This window comes from Aquarana catesbeiana, linkage group LG04, assembly GCF_042186555.1.
Source record: "Aquarana catesbeiana isolate 2022-GZ linkage group LG04, ASM4218655v1, whole genome shotgun sequence".
NCBI lineage: Eukaryota > Metazoa > Chordata > Amphibia > Anura > Ranidae > Aquarana > Aquarana catesbeiana.
The window spans coordinates 605886508-605905174 of NC_133327.1; the positions used below are offsets into that span (position 1 = coordinate 605886508).

An 18667-nucleotide genomic window follows, 5' to 3' on the forward strand; every position below is an offset into this window, starting at 1 on the left:
GAAGATGAGGTTCACGTCCACTCTGTTCAGTAAGTATAGACCTGGGGGTTTTTTTGTATTTTTTTAACCACTTCCCGTCCGGCCTATAGCAGAATGACGGCCGGGCGGTGGTTCAGTTATCCTGACTGGGCGTCATATGACGTCCTTCAGGATAACAGCCGCCGCGGGCCCGTAGGCTCTTTACCACGTGATCAGCCGTGTCCAGTCACGGCTGATCACGATGTAAACAGGAAAAGCCATTGATCGGCTTTTCCTCACTCGCGTCTGACAGCGTGCCCATCAGTGCCGCATACCAGTGCCTCCTATGAGTGCCCATCAGTGCCACCTTATTAGTGCCGCCTTATCAGTGCCGTCAGTGCAGAAAACATACTTATTTACAAAAAAATTTAGAGAAACAAAGAAAAACTTTTTTTTTTCTTAATTTTCGGTCTTTTTTTATTTGTTGCCCAAAAAATAAAAATCGCAGAGGTGATCAAATACCACCAAAAGAAAGCTCTATTTTTGGGAACAAAATGATAAAAAATTTTTTTGGGTACAGTGTACCATGACGGCAAAATTGTCATTAAAATTGCGACAGTGCTGAAAGCTGAAAATTGGCCTGGGCAGGAAGGTGTGTAAGTGCCTGGTATTGAAGTGGTTAATGTTTGTTTACAATCGATTTAAGCAAGGTTTAAATTGCCCACTTGGTACCAGTTTGAGTGCCCTGTATATATGCACACCATCACTTGTGTAGCTAGGCTTCTATGCCTGTAAGCATGCGCATGCTTGTGCACACATGCATTAACCTGATTGCTGGCATAATGTTTCTGGCACCCCTCCACACAGCGACACAGTGCAGAAGGAGACATAATATGTCAGTGAGGAAAAGATCAGCTTCAAAAAGCCTACAGGCAATACTGTTGACTATTCCTGTGTCCTTTGCTTGCCTTTTTTGTGAACAGCTTCCACAGTGCTTGTCCTCCTTAACCTGACTATTGACTTACTTTTCAGGGAAGTTGCATCTTTTTTTTTGTTTTGTTTTTTGGAGAATATTGAAATATTGTTGGCTGTTGTATTTTGTCTTGTACTTATACACTTGTTGGAACTATTTCCAACTGTTCAAATATATTTTAGTGTTAAATGTTTCGAGAGTCCTTGAGAATAAAGGAATTTTATTAAACTGTTATACAATGGTTTTAATTAATTTTTTTGTTTTGACACTGATGATATAACTGTAAACCCAATTTTTCAAGCTACTTTGTCTAGGCTTTAAGAAGTGGAAGTAGGCAAAGTTCCTTCTTTCATTCCTCACAAGAAAGCAAATCCACATATTTCCTAGGGCTGTAAATGTTGTTTACTCTCCTTTCTTCTTTAAGCTATATATGAACACTCTGTCAAAAATGACAAAGTTCTTCTAATCCGTTGCTGTGTTGAAGATGAGGTAATTAATGGAAATGTACAATGTTGGTTCTTTTTACTGAAAGTTTGTTAAAAGGGCTTGTCAATCTCTACAGTTATAAATATTTTATTATATTTATTCTTTAAATGAACACTGAAATGTGAGACATTTGGGGTGCTTCAGGGGGAAAAAGACCAAAAAAATAGTTATTAGATGATTCAAAGTGGACTTGTTACTTTGTAGTTGACTTGCTGCAGGTAGGTCACCCATACGTGGTTACTTATTATGTCATTTATATCAGCGTGCTTTTACAAATGCTAGCTCTCTGTATTTAGAATTCAGCATTTTTTAATACAAAATAGAATACATTTATACTGCACAATCCAAAATCCAGAATATGTACAAATATAGTTGCAGAAATGTTATTGTTATGTATCTGATGACACAGGTGAACTCTTTTGCACCCCCAGTTTAAGTAACCCTGAATGTCGGGGCACAGGGAGGGATCCAGACGGGTTCCCCTTTTTACACTACACTATTATATGTTCTCTGTGGGCCCTTCAGCTAATAGGTGATCTGATGGCCAGGAGTAAGCTCACCCTAGTAGTGATTCCACCATACAAAAGGTTCCATTGGTCTTCTTGACCATGGTAACAGTAGAGCTGTAAGTGGTCATACCAAACTGCTCTAACGTGTAGAAGTAGGCCCCCCCCCCAAATTAGGAATTCCAATAAATGGAGGTTGCACATTATTGTAATTAATGTGCAGAAAAGATATTCCATGGCTGCTTTATGGGTATTTTAAAGAGAAAATGCAGTCTGCTCACATAATTTGTAATAAAAACATATTTACCATTCTGAAGCTTCCCTCCAACCACTTTGCATATTATTGTATACATACTGGGATTCTGTACTTGCCAAATATGCTGCAGAAATCTCCCTCCACTAAGTCTGGCTGCAGCCATTTTAACTGTGGGCAGCTGAAGCTGCTGCCTGTTCACTTACTGGATTTACACACAGAGACACACCTCCAGCTGCGCAGCTCTCATTGGCCCTCTTATGACTCACCCCCCCCCCCTCCCTTTCTGGCAAACTCTCACAAGTGGTGCATGATGTCATAAGCCTAGGCTAATGACCAGACAAGAAACATGAAGTGAGCTGTATAAGGTATTTACTAGCAGAAAAAATGTTTTACTATCCAACAAGGGCAGAAGATTTAATAGATGAAAAAAATGACTGAAGTTCCGCTTTAGGTATATCTAACTAATTTCATGGGTATTGAAATAGAATAAATGAAACTTTAATATATGGTCTATGCGGTGCCCTAAATTCCAGTTTCCTTCATTTCTGTTTTCATTCACCCTGAATGTAGTTGTCAGTGGTGTGACGGTACCTGTGCCTGCAGGAGCATTCTACAACTATTAGATTTGAGCTGCATAGTGAGTGCAAGGACAGCAACCTTGGTGCTGGTAGATGGGACTGCAGTGGGTAGGTTGTTGGCAGCAGAGGATTCATAGTTGGGTCAGGGTGATTAACAAAAGGGTTTCAAGTGGCTAGCAAAGCAGGCAGAGGCTAAACCTGGGTACACACGATCCATATATCAGTCGGTTCAGCAGGAACCAGCCAACATTTGAACAGTGTGTACAGGTGCCTGTCCGACAGGCTGGTCTCATGACTTTTGTCGAACGACGACCCCCTGTCAGAATACAAAGGCACAGCGGGGGAGATTGCTGCACTAACATCGCTTGTGTTAGTACGGCAATCTGTCAGATTTTTTTTTTTTTCGTTCAGCCAGCTGGGTTGAACAAAGAAAAATTGTGTGTGTGTACCCAACTTAAGCCAATAAGCATGGCAGAGATGATTCATTTAGGGAGAGGTACAAGGCGAAGTCAGAAGAGTAGAAAAGTCTGAAGAAGTTAGAGGGCAAACATCCGCAGATCAGGTTATTATTAATATACAGCGAGGCTGATGTATGTGATGTGTGTCATTGTTTTATTCAAGAGAGTTGCTTCAACAAATCCAACAGTCAGAATCAATCACGCCTTGAAATCTGGTGATGCAAGCCCAAATTGAATTGAATTTTATGCTCTGGCAGTTGCAGGAACTCTGACATCATCAAGTTCAATGTAAGGCTTATAGACCTGCATTGAGGGGTAAGGACAGTGAGGCACAGTCCAACGCTGGAGTGTAGGGAAGTAGAGGAGAGTGCTACTGGAACAGGAAGATGTTTGACCGCACTCACAGGTTTAAAGCAAAAGTGAGGACTTTATTGAAGATAAAAATCATCAGACAACATCATAATATCAATGCAGACCTGGCAGAGATTAACGCGTTTCACGAATTGGAATTCGCTTAGTCATAAGTCATAATAAAGATTATGACTAAGCGAATTCCAATTCGTGAAACGTCTTAATCTCTGCCAGGTCTGCATTAATGCTGTGATGTCTACGTTGTTGTCTGATGATTTTTATCTTCAATAAAGTCTTCACTTTTGCTTCAAACCTGCGGCCAAACCTTTTCCTGTTCCAGTGGCTCCTATCCAGATTGTGGACTGGACCTGCACCATGAGGTTGAAGCGTGGGATTTCTCTCACCTGGAGCGGCTTGGCTTTGCTTTCTAGAGAAGAGTGCTGGTTGCCAGCAGGAGCAGAGGATCGGGTAAGGAAAATTGCAGTCCCCTTAACCTAAACAAGTATTTAACCCTTGCAGTGCATGGGGCGGACCCACTGCAAGGGTACATTCTTCCTTTCCTTGGAGATACGCTTTAAGGGATAGATTTAGGACAGTGAAATTCCACTTTGGTATGTTTTAAATGTATATGCACTTTATCAAGCACCCCTCCCTTACAACAAAATATGCTATCTTTCAGCTAATCCAAAAGAGTTCTTTAAGCTGCATGTGGATTGAATGGATTCTGTCAAAGTTCCCTTTTGAGTGAATGAAATAATTAACAAGCATGGAATTTGGACTGGAAGAAACCTTTATCCAGTTATTGCTAAAATATAAAAATAATTATTTAAGAATTAACTTCCAGGGCACTGATGTAAATGTATACATAAACACACATGAAAAAATAGTAATTGGAGTTTCTCAATTTGTCAAAGGAGCATTTTAAGAAGACAATGTACAGTGTGTAGAGCCTGGGTAATCACTTTCCCAGAACCTACTACTACCATACTTGTATAATGTACAGCTGCCCATTGAGATGAATTAGAAGATGCAGCTGTGTGCAGTTATCCATGGGGGGGTTGTGTTTCTCACCTCCAGTCCTCAAGGTGACACAACAGGTCATGTTTTCAGGATTTCCCTCAGATGAAATGGCTGTGGTAATTAGTAAGGTAGTTAAACTGATCATATCACCTATGCAAGATAATGGGGATCCTGAAAAACATGACCTGTTGGGCGCCTTGAGGACTGGAGTTGAGAAACACTGCTTTTTGCAAAGCCTGGTGCATAATTGCATATCAATGCATCTTCTAATCACTTTCACTGGGCAGCTGTATGTGCTAGCTGCAGGTCCTGGGAAATTGAATACGCAGGCTCTACACAATGTATGGCCCCTGTACGACCATGTGTATGAAGTGGTTCAAAAACTTTACAAGTGTGCGTAAAAATTAAACACAGAAACATTATTCACCTCATTAAATCATCTTTTAATTGACAGGCAAATGACTTTGCCCTAGCTGAGATTATATTATCAGTCTGTTGCAGGCAGGATGAAGCATTTCCTCAGTCTCCTATTCCCAGGTGATGAGACTGCAACAAAGTAACTTGGTAGTTAGACCTAGTACATATTAGTCTTTTTTTGCATTCAACCCAGTACAGGAGTCGCTGTACTAACTATACGACGTTCGTACGGCGTTCTCCCCTGCTGTTCTATTGTGTCGCGCCCACTCCCCCGCAAGAACACTCCAGTCAGCGCTCTCAGCCATTGGCTGAGAGCGCTGATCCGGGCGGCGATCAGTAGACCTTTTTCGGTCATGCCCCTTCGACAGAAGCTGGTCGAATGGACCAACTGCAGTACACACGGGCCAATTGTTGGCCAATTCAACAGAAACTGCCTGACATTCGGCCTGTGTGTACTAGGCTTAGGTCACAGGGTGAGAGGCTACAGCAGCTATCTGATCTGTGTCAGTCATTTGTAAACTGTATAGGCACCAGGAGTAACAAGATTGTGATTATCTTTAGCATACCAGCCCAAGAAGATGCTGATATTGGATGATGCCTGAACAAAGCACACTATCCATTTAATAGGAAAAGCAGCTGAAGGCATTGTTAGGAAGAGGAATGTGATCTCTGTGAGAGGTTATAATAATATCTGTGAGTGTTATGCCCCGTACACATGATTGGACATTCCGACAACAAAATCCAAGGATTTTTTCCGACGGATGTTGGCTCAAACTTGTCTTGCATACACACAGTCACACAAAGTTGTCGGAATTTCTGAACGTCAAGAACACGGTGACATACAGCACATACAATGAGCCAAGAAAAATTTTGTGCAATGGAAATTCCAATGGAAACGATCAGATGGAGCCTACACATGGTCGGAATTTCCAACAACAAGCTCCGATCGCACATTTTACATCGGAAAGTCCAACCGTGTGTACGCGGCATAACACCTACACATTGCTAAGCCTGTATACAGTTAACATGATGCTATGAGGTTCTGTGGACCTGTCTGCGAGTTCACCATGAAAGAGGTTGCATGGTAAACCCCCAAATTTCCATAGCATTTTCTAACTGGAGCCTAAGAATATATGAACTGGTACCAGCATATTAAGGGACCCTCATACTCCTGTCTAGTGGAATACCAGCCCGTGTCCCTGGTGTTGCAGGCTGGTATCCTGGAAGGGAAAAGCTATTCATATTTAATGTTCGCTCATCAGCAACAGATTAAGCAACATTTGCAGTTTTTCATTATCTCCGTCTGTTTGAATATCAAACTTTGGTTTACCGGTAATTCACTTTTCTCTACTTGCAAATTTTAGAGTACTTTCTCTTCCCACACTGAAATATCTTCTTTACTTTGTGAAAATTCCAGCTCTCAGTATCTTAGGTCCTAGTTCTTAAATACAAGTCATTTCACACACATATAACAGGTTTATAGGTGCAAATTGAGTAATCCTATGTGGATTTCATTATAGACTTTTAGAATGTAATTAATTGATCTCAGGGTTTTACGAGTTACATTAACTTTTAATTCTTTATGTTGCTGTATTAAGTTGTAGCTGGAAACTAATAGATACAGTAAAAGTTAATGAGATGAATAAAAGTTAACTTTTACTAGGGTTTTAAGTAGGTTTAAAACATATCTCCTAATGCCTGTGTATCAGTTTAAAAAATCTTCATAGCAAAGAAGCCTTTTTGTAGGGTGCAGGCTTTAATTTTCCATTGCTAACTTGTATAAAAGAATAGTTTGCTGAGAAAGCTAGGCAGGCAGTAATCACTGGCCTCTCTTTCTAGTAGCCCGGGCATCATGTAGATCTTCTGCCTTCTCTTTTCTGGATCACTGACTTAGAAAACGCATGCAGATCACACTTTCCAATTAACGTCACCTGGTGTATGCTTGTTTTAGCTGACCCCACACTAGTAGAATTGAATAAGAGACCAAGCACTGCTATTACTAAAAATTGTAATGTGCTCAGAAATGAATAAACAAATTAAATCTAAACAATTCAGAATATCTGTATACAGCAAAAAAGTGAACAGTGCTGCTTAAAATACTTAATCAGTATAAATAAAAAAAAGTCCATTGTGCAAAACAAAGGGCTCGTGCAGATGAGTCTCTTAAGGTGCAAGTGTTTTGCAAAATGGCCTGTTTTTATTTAAATTGATTGTATAAGCACTTTAATCAGCACAGTTTACTTTTGAACAGCATTTGTCATAGTTTGTCATGTCATCATATGTGCTAATAATTTTTTTTTGTACGTGTGTTCATTCAGAAATCTTTTATTGTATAGCCAGCTTGTGGGAATATGGATAAAGGATGCATCTGAAGGACAAAGCAAACAGTGACAAGACTTTGATGGAAGCGGTTATTTCTGGATTTCTGTGCCATCGGTTGGCACAGGAGCAAGAAAGATGAACTGATTCATAGTCTCCCTTATGAAATTAGTGTTAATCTGTGGTTTCAGGAATGTCTCCTTCCACCATAGCCTTCTCTTGCTGGAGCCTCTTTACAAAACAGGCCGGGCCCACCTAGGCAAAGGGTGGAGAAAGGATTGTGGGAAAATGGGAGGATCTTGTTATAGTTTTATTGCTATACTCTGTATTCTCTTCTCTTCCTCTTGATTCTTTCACTTCAGGTACAGTAATTTTCTCTTTATTTCCACCTTCTGCCCTTTCTTATTTTACCTTAATTTTATGAGCCATTAACATGGAGCTTTATAAGGGAATATATGATCTGTGCTAATTCTAATTATCAGCATCTAGCAATGATTTATCTCCCTGATACATGTTTAATTTTAGCCCTCATTAACTTTACACCAACACTCTTTATCAAATTTACTATACTGCTATATGTCTTCAAACTGTCAGCTAGAGAAAATGCTGCGAAACTTGGGGTGGAATGGCGTTTATATTCCCACAACCTCATTTTTTCTTTTATTTTATGAATCATTTACAGTATATAGATAACTATTTTGTTCTGAGTATATTACTGCTTAAATTCCCTTTATACATTGTCTTATCTTTAGTTATGTTCCTAATGTTTTATGACTCTTTATTAAATATATTAATTTTTTAATGATCCATTAATATCTTTATCTTGGCCAAACCACGCATTAATTTTATTGAGGAGCTGAATGATTATGCATGCTGCAGAATGCTTAGAACGTAACTCTTTTGACTGTCTTTTAGATCTAAAACTGCCTAAGCCCCTGACATTTTAGTTAGTCTCATGGGACCAATTATTGGTCCCAATGGGTTTCTAAAGGTCATTATTCTTTCCATCATTTTATTTTAAGTGAACCCGTGCTTCACTTGAAAATTTGGAATTAAAAGTGCTGCCTAAAACTGGCCATACAGTGAGTTGAAATTGTCAGGTTCCTCATTAACCCGCCAAAATTCCCTTATTGGGTGGCCCTGTAGGCACTCTACCACCTGACATTCTTCCTGTAAAAAAAAGTGAAATTAAATCACAAAAGAGTTTTTATATATATTTAAAGCTGAGCAATATTCACTTAAAGTGTAAGTCCAGGCAAAAACTAACTAACTCTAAATCTGCTCTCTGCCACATTCTAAACATAATCTATCGAACCCTTGAGCAAAAATCACTGTACTTGCCTATTCTGCAGCTGATCAGGTCCGGTTTCCAACAGCAGAAGCTGCGTGCAGGAGAGAATCGACAACGGATGGGAAGTGACGCCACCCATAGAGTTATTATGGGGCTTCCGCTGTCAGCTGCCTCTCCTGCACCCGCCTCCGCACTGAAGCCGCCGCTGCCAGCTGATGCTGGGACCGGACCGGATCAGCTGCAGAATAGATAAGTATAGCGATTTTTGCTTTACAGGGTTATATTAGTTTTAGAATGTGGCAGAGAGCAGGATTAGCGGTCGCTTTGTCTGAACTTCCACTTTAAATGAAGCTTGAGATGACAATCAGTATTTCAGTATTTGCACCCCCCATCAACACCTGATTATATGTTTCTTCCAACCTCTGTTGTATAGAGCTTAATATTGTGGGTACACAGAGACATTAGAGGTTACATACTCACTCCGCATTGCTTTTGGATGTAGCATTTAACACTGACCCATCCTATAGTAGAGAAAACTGCTTAAAGGGAACACAACACAAAGACGGTAAAAAAACATACATGACTGCAATGGGTTTCCAGCTGTGTCATTGTAACCAATCTGTATACACTAAAAAGGGTTAAAAATCTGATTGTGCATCCATACTCTTTGCTGGGTATTAAGACCTATGTTAATGAGCTAACTATAGACATTTGTCAGTCTTCAGAAATTATTGTTTAATAACATACAGTATGTAGGAGCAATGAAACGGAATGTAATTAATAAAAAAATAGTGTTTATGTGACTGTACTCATTATAGAAACCAATGTAGTCTTTTCTCTTGTGGTTTTATAGCTTACTGCCTTAGAATTTCCTCCAAAGAAGCTCTTTGGAAACAAGGATGAACGAGTGATTGCTGAACGCAGAGCTCAATTAGAGGTACGTCTCATCATTATTTGTAACAAAACAATTGTGGTCTCTATCATCAATGTTACTACCAGGTGGATTTAATGTGTCCAACTCCTATATCCAATGCGCTTTGGATTTGGAAAACTCATTTTTTTAAATCAGATCTTCTCCAGTGTTTAGAACTTTGTCTATGCCATAGAACACCAGGCCACAGGATTCTCTTTTGTGGAATAGCCTGAAATTATTTGAAACCCTATGTTTCCCGTATCCTTTGCAGATATTATTTATATGTATACTAATTCAAGAGCCTCCTAATGGTCTTGCCCACATATTGGAGGCCATATGGGTACATATGTACTGTCACATGAAATAAATGTATCCACACGATACCTTTTGGGTGTGTAATTTGATTGAAATGCTGTCTTCTTCCTTTCTTTATTGTTTACTGTTCTGCATGATAGACATCTGCACCTATAAAATACTATCTGATCCAAAAATGTGACATTTCAATTTGGGGGGGAACAGGGATGTTATTGTCACGTTCTCACGTACCTTGTGGATGAGCCCGGTAATGCAGAGGAGGGCCTCCCTTACGTATGTAACTTGCGACCCCTGATAGAGCAGAGAGGGGACATGAGAGTGCAGAATGGTATGGGTGCCTGGCAGGTTTGTTATCAGAAAGCTGCTCCAGAATTCCTGATGCCACAGGGATGAAGACCAGTCAGAACAGCAGGCAGTTGTGGAGCTGGATCAGTGGATATCAGGATACCACACACCTGGATGCTAGCGGCAGCGCTCAGCGGGTCAGCCCTGAGGGATGTGGAGCACAGACAGGCACAGGCACACACAGGTTTGAGAAGCCAGGACAGGTGCAGAGGGCAAGAAAGGTTGGAGTACTGGCCAGGTTGGCAATAGGTGGGTACAGGCAGAAGGCAGGAAGAGTCAAAGGCAAACGCTGGGACAGATCTCTGAGAAGGTTACAGGTAGCAGGGGTCACATGAAAGCTGCAGATTAGACAGCACTGGCTCTGTTTACAAGCTCTGTTAAAATAGTTCATCTAGCGCCAAGGCTTGTGTGCACATGCGCAAGCATGCGCCAGCAGCAGGATTCCTTCTACAGAGCATTTCCTGACAATTATAAACAATTTCCTTCTATAAGCCTGTTGTTTCCTGTATTTAAACTTTGTGTTTTGTTTTCTTTTTTTTGATAAAATGTTGCCCAATGTACAATCCCTTACTTGTTTCTACTTCTTATTGTTTTATTATACCCTGTAACAAACGTCATATCAAAAAATTCTTGTGTTTCCCTTTTTCTGTTCTTTAATAACTCTTCTCTATCCATATTTTGGCCTAATCTATTTATTCTTTCCATGGTGGTTTTATTATACTCCTTTTCCACAAACCTGTTCACCAACATCCACATATAATCGGTATGGGACTTTGAGAGATATGTCCCCAGGAGAGTACACTAGATCTAACCTTACAGTATCTTGAAAAAGTATTCACACCCCTTGGAATTTTCCACATTTTGTTACTACCAAAAATATAACTGTATTTTATTGGGATTGTATGTGATAGACCAACAACAAGTGGCATATGATTGTGAAGTGGAAGGAAAATGATAAATGGTTTTCAAAATGTTTTACAAATAAATATCTGAAAGGTGTAGCATGCATTTGTATTCAGCCCTCTTTAAGTCAATACTTTGTAGAACCACCTTTCACTGCAATTACAGCTACAAGTCTTTTTGGGGATGTCTTTACCAGCCTTGCACATCTAGAAAGTGACATGTTTGCCCATTCTTCTTTGCAAAATAGCTCAAGCTCTGTCAGATTGGATGGACAGCAATTTTCAAGTCTTGCCATGGATTCTCAATTGGATTCAGGTCTTGACTTTGACTGGGCCATTCTAACACATGAATATGATTTGATCTAAATCATTCCATTGTAGCTCTGGCTGTATGTTTAGGGTTGTTGTCCTGCAGGAACGTGAACCTCTGCCCCAGTCTCAAGTCTTTTGCAGACTCTAACAGGTTTTCTTCTAAGATTGCCCAAGTGTCCTGGCACACGCGGTGCCACCACGACAAGAAGCCATATGTCAGTGTCAGGTAAATTACTTAAGGAGGTACCCCCATGTGTCAGCCCCTTGGAAGCTCGAGCTGGGGGGTTTCCTTGTAGGCAGGTGGATGTTGGCTAAGTGGTGGTTAGAGTACTAGCATAGAGTGAATGTCCTCCTAAACAGTCTCGAGAGGAGGAAATTGCATAGTTGACAGACCCTGACTCCAAGTCCGGTAGCTCAAAGAGTTTCGCGGAAGGTGATGCACATGGAGAATAAGCAGAACCCTGGATAGGTAAAGCCCGATATCAAATCATGTTGCTAATGACTCATGCACCTATGGTGGTGAGGGAAGTCAGATGAAAGAGTAACATACTGGGACTCAGCGGATAGTGATAGATAAGGATATACACCTAACAGGTGTTAATTAATCCCTTCACCACTTGCAGCCACGCTGTGCATAGTTATAGAAATAATTCAGTTGGTCCAGTATTGCCCCTTCCAAGGAACATATTGGAGACTGTAGAAGCAAAATAAAATAAAAGGTCTGCAGTCACCAGTGATGCCCCCATCCCTATATACTGAGAAACAAGAGTATTGGAGACTGTAGGGAAGAATGGGGCTGGGTGAAAGGGTATGTTTAGCTAATATGAATCATTACATAATAAATGCATAATTTTAGTGATATTTGACAGATCCGTGTAAAAGAAATTTTGCCAAGAACTGCGGGGATGGGAGGGCACTGCGGGGGGGGGGGGGGGGTTTATTGCTTGATATGAATATATGTGGCGTTTTCTCAGTGAACAAAGAAGTAATGCTATATTAAATCATCAAGTGTAATGATAGCCAAATAACTCATTCTACAATGGCAAATAAAGTGCTGAGTGCAACAAATCCTTAGTCCAGAAATAGGTGTTAAAACCTTCACAGTGCAAATTGATAAAATATAATCAATTAAAGTAATGCAATAATAATCAATAATGGATAAATATAACTTAAAGTGCAATGATAATTGTGACGGTCCGTAAAGTGCTTGGTGCAGTCAATCTTCAGTGCACAGGAATAATTCATACACAGTGTCACCGATCACAGTGCGGACCAATATATCAAATTTCTCAATAGTGCTTCACCATCTGTGTGTACAGTGTGCCCCAGCCTCTCAGCTCAAAGGAAGACCCCTACAGGTCTAGTTGCACCAATGATGAATCTCTCATATGCATCCACAGCAGTAAGGCTCTCTCCTTGTAGTCTACTAGATAGTACAGCAGTGTTCACAGATACAGGCTGGTACTTCCATTAAACCATAGCCATCTCCTCCACTTTTCACCAAACAAGGCTCACATGCAATAAAAATAGGTCTCCATGTGTAGTATTCCAATAGGATAATTTATTAAAAAACTTAGCAACTCGCATAAAAAAATCAGTCATCCGCCTTCTCATGTGTCAGGGACTTTCGCCCGCCTTCTCCCTACGCGTTACATCACAGCTCACATGACTTCATCAAGGGTATGGAGTCAGGTGAACAAGGCCGGTTTAAATACAATCCTTTGTTGCCATAACAACGATCACATTTATTCGGCACATTGCAAATTGGACACAATTATAATAAAATTATATAATGCGTGACACAGTATCCTGTCTAGCAGTAACTAGCAAATTAATTAAAACAAATATTTATTAAAATATCCTAAATATCGCAATCCTATAGTGACATCTAATGGTAACTAACTCATATAACATCTACAAAATCTGCTCTCAATAACGAAGAACATCTAGTGGTATAGATCAGTGTTTCTCAACTCCAGTCCTCAAGGCGCACCAACAGGTCATGTTTTCAGGATTTCCACTATTTTGCACAGGTGATTTGATCAGTTTTCACTGCCTTAGTAATGACCACAGCCGTTTCATCTGAGGGAAATCCTGAAAACATGACCTGTTGGTGCGCCTTGAGGACTGGAGTTGAGAAACACTGGTATAGATGGTCAATGACAAGGTTATAACCACCCTCTCAAATCACGGACATCTAGTGGTGAAATTGAACAATGACAGGTATGAGATTATAAATGGCAAATAGCGACATCTAGTGGTAGAATAATAAAACTAATTATACTCATCCATTAAATAAATCAATAATTAGATAAGAAACAGTTCAAATCGAACTCTACATTATGCCCCAGAGGGGTCAGAGACTGTAATTCATGTATCCATCCGCGATTCAGCTTGACTCAACTTTATAAATTTGTTATCCCCTCTCCAATGTGGCTTGAATTTTTCTATGCCAATCACTATTAGTGTAGACAGATCTTTATTGTGATATTGAGCATAGTGCCTAGACAGGCTATGCTATGGAAACCATTTTTTATATTCTGTGTGTGCTCCCTTAACCGTTTCCATAACGGTCTTTCAGTTCTACCTACATGTTTAATTTTACAAGGGCACTCTAAGAGGTATACTACCCCCTCCATTTTACATGATATGAATTCATCTATAATATATTCCTTCCCAGTTACCACAGATCTAGGGGTCTTCCTTTGAGGTCAGAGGCTGGGGCACACTGTACACATGGATGGTAAAGCACTATTGAGGAATTTGATATATTGGTCTGCACTTTTATTCCTGTGCACTGAAGAGTGACTGCACCAAACACTTTATGGACTTTCTGTCACAATTATCTTTGCGCTTTAAGTTATATTTATCCATTATTGATTACTATTGCATTACTTTAATTGACTATATTTTATTAATTTGCACTGTGAAGGTTTTTACACCTATTTCTGGATTGAGGATTTGTTGCACTCAGCACTTTATTTGCCATTGTAGAATTAGTTATTTGACTATCATTACACTTGATGATTTATTATAGCATTACTACTTTGTTCACTGAGAAAGCACCACATATATTCATTTTTTTTTATCACTGCGTGGGAACATATTTCGTGTTGGCAGCTATTCATTATTATTAGATATTGGTTTGCGCATTAGTATATTAATTTATCATTTATTGCTTGATATGGTGTCAGGATTATTGAAGTGCATTATTTCTATTATAACATTGTAAAATCTAATGAGGTAGTTCAACTCCACATAATGCAAAATCAGTGGGAGTGTGTCACTTGCCACTGTCACCTGATACCAGATGCAGCTTGTCACTTGCCACAGTCGCCTGCCACCAGATGGCGCTTGTCAATTGCCATCGTCACCTGCTACCGGATGCAGCTTGTCACTTGCCACGTTGCCTGCCACCAGATGCCGCATGTCACTTGCCATCGTCATCTGCCACCAGATGCAGCATGTCACTTGCCACCATTGCCTGCCACCAGATGAAGCTCGTCACTTTAATAATTTAGGGCCATTTGTAAGGGGTTTTTTTTCTGCTGTGAAAGGCTCTTCTTGGAACCTCTCCCCAGTGCTATGGCATCCAAGTGTGGAAACCAGCACATGAGCAATTGCTGGGTTCCATCCTAACCAAGAGAGAGTGGAACAGCGGTGATGCGGGGCGGGCAGTGAAAGATGATGCCATCTCTCTGCTCGCCCGCCCACTTCTCGCACTTCTCACAGTGCAGCCTTCGCAGAAAAGCTGCCGACAGGCAACGAACTTGCATTGGTCAGTGGCCCCGGGGGTTGGGGACCCCCGCTTTAAACTACTCCATAAGGCCAAGCATAGCACGTAAAGTCTAGCGCAAGCCTTCTATATCATAAACTACACCATTATTGTTCTAGCATGTAGGAGCCTATTGTCTATTCACCGATTACAACAGCAATCCCTCCACTACATATTCTACCACAGTTCAAGGTAACAGCACATGAGATTCCTCACTGATCAAACTAAAGCTGCTGACATGAAAGCATTATTTATTTTATTAATTTATTACAGGTACTTATATAGCGCCGTCAATTTACGCAGCACTTTACATATATATATATTGTACATTGAAATCAGTCCCTGCCCTCAAGGAGCTTACAATCTAAGTTCCCTAACTCACATTCACACATACAAGGGACAGTTTTACACAGGAGTATTAAAGGGTGATAAAAGGTAAGTGACCAAGATTGGCCTTTATGCGCTGTGCAGAACAGGGGTTCCTAAATGCTTCCTCCTACAAAATGAATGGATCTAGTGGACTTCCACAGTCCATTGAGCATTGAGACTCAGAAGTCCATACTAACATACTTAGATCGTTCAACTGCGTATTAAATGGAGCATTTGACATTTCACGGTCTATGCTATTATTACTATTATTATTAGATTTTAAGCTCTCAGGAGCAAGGCTCTCCTAACCCTCTTATATTAAATTGTACAGTACTGTAATTGCACTCTCTGCCTTTATAGTGTAAAGTTCTGTACAAACTGTTGACACTATGTAAATCCTGTATAATTGGAGATTGGCACATTTTCACTGCACATGCTCCCTGGACATATCCCTATAACCCTTCCCACTCTGTGAGACCTCAGTTTTTTGCCAATGTCATTAGATGATGGATCATTAAACTGTAGTAAATGGAGCATTTGACATTTCATGGTCTGTATTAATATGTTTCATTGCCCTAACCAACAAGGTGCATAGGAAATTAATATTTTTTATTGGTGCATCACAAACTCTCCATCACTTTTGTTTCACTAGAGTTCCCTGCTAGACATTCTGAAACATTTTTGTCTGACTCATCAAATCAATATATTCATGCAGGCAAAAAGCAACATTTTAATCATAGATTGGAAAGTAGATTTTGTGGCCTGCTTGGCAAGGGGACAGCATAAGTCAGAACCTTTGCAAACTTTTGCTGCAATGGAGTGAACTCCTACACTGTAATTTGCTAGAAAGAAAGCATTATTCTAAATCTGCTTTTATAACCTAACAAAAGCACATTTCACTTTGATCTATTCTCTCTCCCCATTTGCTCTTATTACAGAGACAAAAATCAATTTAGATTCTACCACCCTCTCGTTTTAACTTCTTCCCTGTAAACTAGCCTGACACTGATTTGTTTTTAATTCAGCAACCTTAGGTGTTGACTTGTGTATGCCCAGCAATGAATCTTTGTTTATGTGCTATCACAGTATGATATATCTTTATACGTATCCAATGTCAGAGTAATACTTCTGTTTTTACACTGACATAGTGACTACACCACTGATTTTTAATGTCAAGCAGGCTGAATTACTGCAGAATATTGTCCACGAAAAAAAAAAAAAGACCATTGACAAGAACTAAATTGACATAAGTCACTACAGACATTGTAAATGTCACATGCAACTATAAAATTAATATTCAATGGCAACAGAATTTACAAGACTGTTATCTCTAGAGAAAATGTGTTGCAGAGATTATATGTTATTTACAATGATGCAGTGATCAGATTTATGCGTAACATAATTACAATGTCAGATTCAAATAAAAGCTCTGTTGTTTTTTCTTTTTTTTTGTTATGTTCGTTGAAAGTAGAAAAGAACACATCCATTTTTTAAAGCATTGTGGTTATATCAACTGAAGAAACTTTTGATTGATGAATGATGCATTAAGCGTGTGATATGTGTTATAAACATACTAGGCACAACCGCTTGTGATGTGAATAGCATATTCATCCCCGCCCATCAATTTGTCATCTGTTCTAGAGGAAAGCTAAAATCTAGCCTAATATAAATAATTTTCTACATTAAAGTACATAATCGAAATTTCAAAAGCCCAATATTTGTCTTGGCAGTATTAAAAACTTATCGTTAACATTTCCTTGCAAAAAAAAAAAAAAAAAAATATATATATATATATATATATATATATATATATATATATATATATATATATATATACATACAGTATATATATATATATATATATATATATAAAGTTTTGACTCTTATAAACAGTAGGCACCCCCAAATGTCTGCACATACCTTTTGAAAACTCGCTGGGTGTCTGAAGAACCATGAAATCTGGGGTGATTTGCGCACCTAGCAAGGTGTAATGTGGGGGGGGGGGGGGGGGGCATATAATTATGATGATTTTAAACGCTGCAAAAGTAACACGGTCTGACCAAGAGTACATACGTTAAAACACTCAGAGGACTTCCCATTTTGGCACAAAGCATTACTTCTACCCACAGGTCCACCAGGAGGAAATGGCCCTCTTTTCAACTATATATCAGTTCATTGATCTTCTTTTATGTTGCTCAACGTGGTAATTCCACCTCTAGCACCCAAGCAAGCAGATCCTTGTACAAGTGATGACTGTGAACATTTGGCCTGGGGCCCAACTCGTCTAAATGGCACTTTCATTGTAGGGACAGGTTTCTGTGGGTTAAAGTAATTGTAAAACTTTGCCATGGTGCCACATTGATTGGTGGACATGGAAAGTGTTTCTTAAGGATATAGATTATTGTGAAAACATCTGATTTCTTTGTGCTAAGCATTGACTCACATCACATCTTAAATCTACAGTGGAAATTAGTGCGGCGAGAATTTTCTCTGCCGACTATGTGATTACAGATCTGAATGGGGAGAGAGTATCTATATAATGCCCAGCATGTGTGACTGACTGCCATTTTTGCTCTGATAGATGTCAAAATGGTGATGTATCTCCACTCAGGGCCACTTATCTGCTTCATATGGGCAGTGGAGGCAAATGCCCCTTTATCCTTAACCAAGCCTTCCCCTGTACTTGTACTTGCCCGATGGTTAAGCCTTGCACACCACAAAACAAAGCTTCAGCTCTTCACTCAGAAAAGGAATACTTTCTCTACAATGTTTTCAAAGGAAGCAAATTTTAGGGCAGGCCATCCCATTATTCCACCACTCAGGAATCCTAATTGCTATTTAAAAGATAAATGCATGGTTTCAAATGCTACAGGCCACATGTGTCAAGCTGAAGAAGATGTCTTAATGCTTACATTTCTATGGAAACCCAATTGCTGAATTGCCAGGCAGCATATACCAGCTTCTGCATCAAAGGGTGTTTTGTTTTTTATGTCTAATCATGCAATTATCCTTAAAACATTATGGTTGGCCTTAGGGACTGTTAGTTATGTACAAGGGGATATGCTAGATCTCAACTTTCTTTCCTGTTTTTGACATTAGCATAATAGAGCACCCTGGGTTTCA

The 18667-nt window shown here is 39.6% G+C and overlaps 1 protein-coding gene across 2 annotated transcripts in view; it reads left to right on the forward strand.

Annotated features, from left to right (window-relative positions):
• The window catches only part of KIF16B (kinesin family member 16B), a 603866-nt gene that overhangs the window by 514191 nt on the left and 71008 nt on the right, over positions 1-18667 (forward strand). For both annotated transcript variants that reach the window (XM_073628239.1, XM_073628241.1), the window contains one exon: positions 9467-9550. In XM_073628239.1, coding sequence (XP_073484340.1) covers positions 9467-9550 — 84 coding nt within the window. The remainder of the gene's footprint in view (positions 1-9466; positions 9551-18667) is intronic.